General features: G+C 46.6%; 1 protein-coding gene across 1 annotated transcript; it reads left to right on the top strand.

Annotated features, from left to right (window-relative positions):
* Window positions 1–84: 84 nt before the first annotated feature.
* LOC111656901 (rho guanine nucleotide exchange factor 25-like) lies at window positions 85–1,455 on the top strand. Its single transcript, XM_023408808.2, has 4 exons — window positions 85–432; window positions 583–660; window positions 828–1,013; window positions 1,107–1,455. The coding sequence occupies exons 2-4, from the start codon at window positions 598–600 to the stop codon at window positions 1,374–1,376; spliced, it is 519 nt and encodes a 172-aa protein (XP_023264576.2). The 5' UTR covers window positions 85–432; window positions 583–597; the 3' UTR covers window positions 1,377–1,455.
* Window positions 1,456–1,507: the final 52 nt, after the last annotated feature.

Raw genomic sequence — 1,507 nt, 5'->3', positions numbered from 1 at the left:
CATTTACATCTACAGGAGCCAGTAACTTAAAAATATTCTCATGCATCGAGAGAGTTTACTGCAGCAGGTCATTATTATATTTCCAAGGTCTCGGCTGGTGACTGAAGGTGATCGGGCCTTTGCTGTCAGAGCCAGTCGACCAATCGAGACCAGACAGAATACGTCTGTTAAAACTCTTATTTTATCGGAAAGCTTTTATGAATGTTTGAAACGTTGTTGTGTTTTATTTTCCCATGAGACGGACGATCTATATTTTCCTGTAACTTACTTCTTCTTTCCGTGAAGCACGTTGTAACTTTGTTAAGAGAAGTGCTATTTAAATAAAGTTTATTATTATACATTATTATATTAGAAACTCAAGCACGTCTGTCTGTCTCTCAGGATTTTCTCAAGTATACGTCCAAAGCAGGACTGGACTGTGAGGAGATCGAGGTGAGTGTTACGCTTCAGTTCACACCACATGATGTCACGATGATGATGTTAAATGATTTACACAGGACGCTGAATCATCGCCCTGGAGACCGCCTTAAACATGCACAGGCTTCTGTAATATCTAACAGCCGTGTGTGTGTGTGTTTACAGAAAGCGGTGGAGCTGATGTCATTGGTTCCAAAGCGCTGCAACGACATGATGAACCTGGGACGGTTGCAGGGATACGAGGTACACCTGTCTGTCTGTCTACCTGTCTGTCTACCTGGTCAGAGCTGCAGTGATGGGAGGATAATACAGAGGCGCAGACACTGCCCCCAAGTGGCCACAATGATGAAGTGATGAAGCCTTCTCCGCTCACCTGTCTGTCCTCACCTGTCTTTCTGTCCGTCATCCAGGGGAAGTTGACGTCTCAGGGGAAGCTGCTGCAGCAGGAGACCTTCTGTGTGTGGGAGCAGGACGGAGGAGTTTTGTCTCGCAGTAAAGAGCGCAGAGTTTTCCTGTTCGAGCAGATCATCATCTTCAGCGAACTGCTGCGTAAAGGCTCCAACAACCCTGGATACCAGTTCAAGAACAGCATCAAGGTAAGACTGTTGGATACTGGTTTATACTGGGTCACGACATGGATCAGGGTTAGACTGGTTTACACTGGGATTAATATGTTTATGTGTGATCAGGTGAGTTACCTGGCGATGCAGGACAGCGTGGACGGTGATCCCTGTAAGTTCGTGTTGTGGTCTCGCGGTTCGGCGGAGCGCTTCACGTTGCAGGCGTCCTCCGCCAGCATCAAGATGACCTGGGTGGAGACCATCGCCGCCCTGCTGGACGCCCAGAACAACTTCCTGTCCGGTGAGTACATCCTCAAATCCCAAAGAACATCCTTCTCCCTGGTCATCAGATCCATAAAACTAGACCTCCCCGAATCGCTCCTTTGTCTGCCTCAGTAGTAACTGAAACATCCTTCAATCTTTTGGAAACTTTTTGAAATGAAATCTCACTGAAACAGCTTTGAATCATTTTAATCCACCGACGTTCACAAACGTCTGATTTGGATTTGAGTCTCGTCTAGCTGAATCTG

This window comes from Seriola lalandi, unplaced genomic scaffold (genome assembly GCF_002814215.2).
Source record: "Seriola lalandi dorsalis isolate HSWRI2012SDOR001 ecotype SW California unplaced genomic scaffold, Sedor1 jcf7180001977023, whole genome shotgun sequence".
Taxonomy (NCBI): Eukaryota; Metazoa; Chordata; class Actinopteri; order Carangiformes; family Carangidae; genus Seriola; species Seriola lalandi.
The sequence above is the reverse complement of the archived record's forward strand: the minus strand, read 5'-3'. Positions and strand labels throughout refer to the sequence as shown.

Excerpts from the sequence above, each read along its gene's own strand:
- LOC111656901 (XM_023408808.2), top strand. The coding sequence starts at position 598 with ATGTCATTGGTTCCAAAGCGCTGCAACGACATGATGAACCTGGGACGG. Across the intron at positions 661-827 it reads GACGGTTGCAGGGATACGAG|GGGAAGTTGACGTCTCAGGG; the intron begins GTACACCTGTCT and ends TCCGTCATCCAG. Across the intron at positions 1,014-1,106 it reads AGTTCAAGAACAGCATCAAG|GTGAGTTACCTGGCGATGCA; the intron begins GTAAGACTGTTG and ends ATGTGTGATCAG.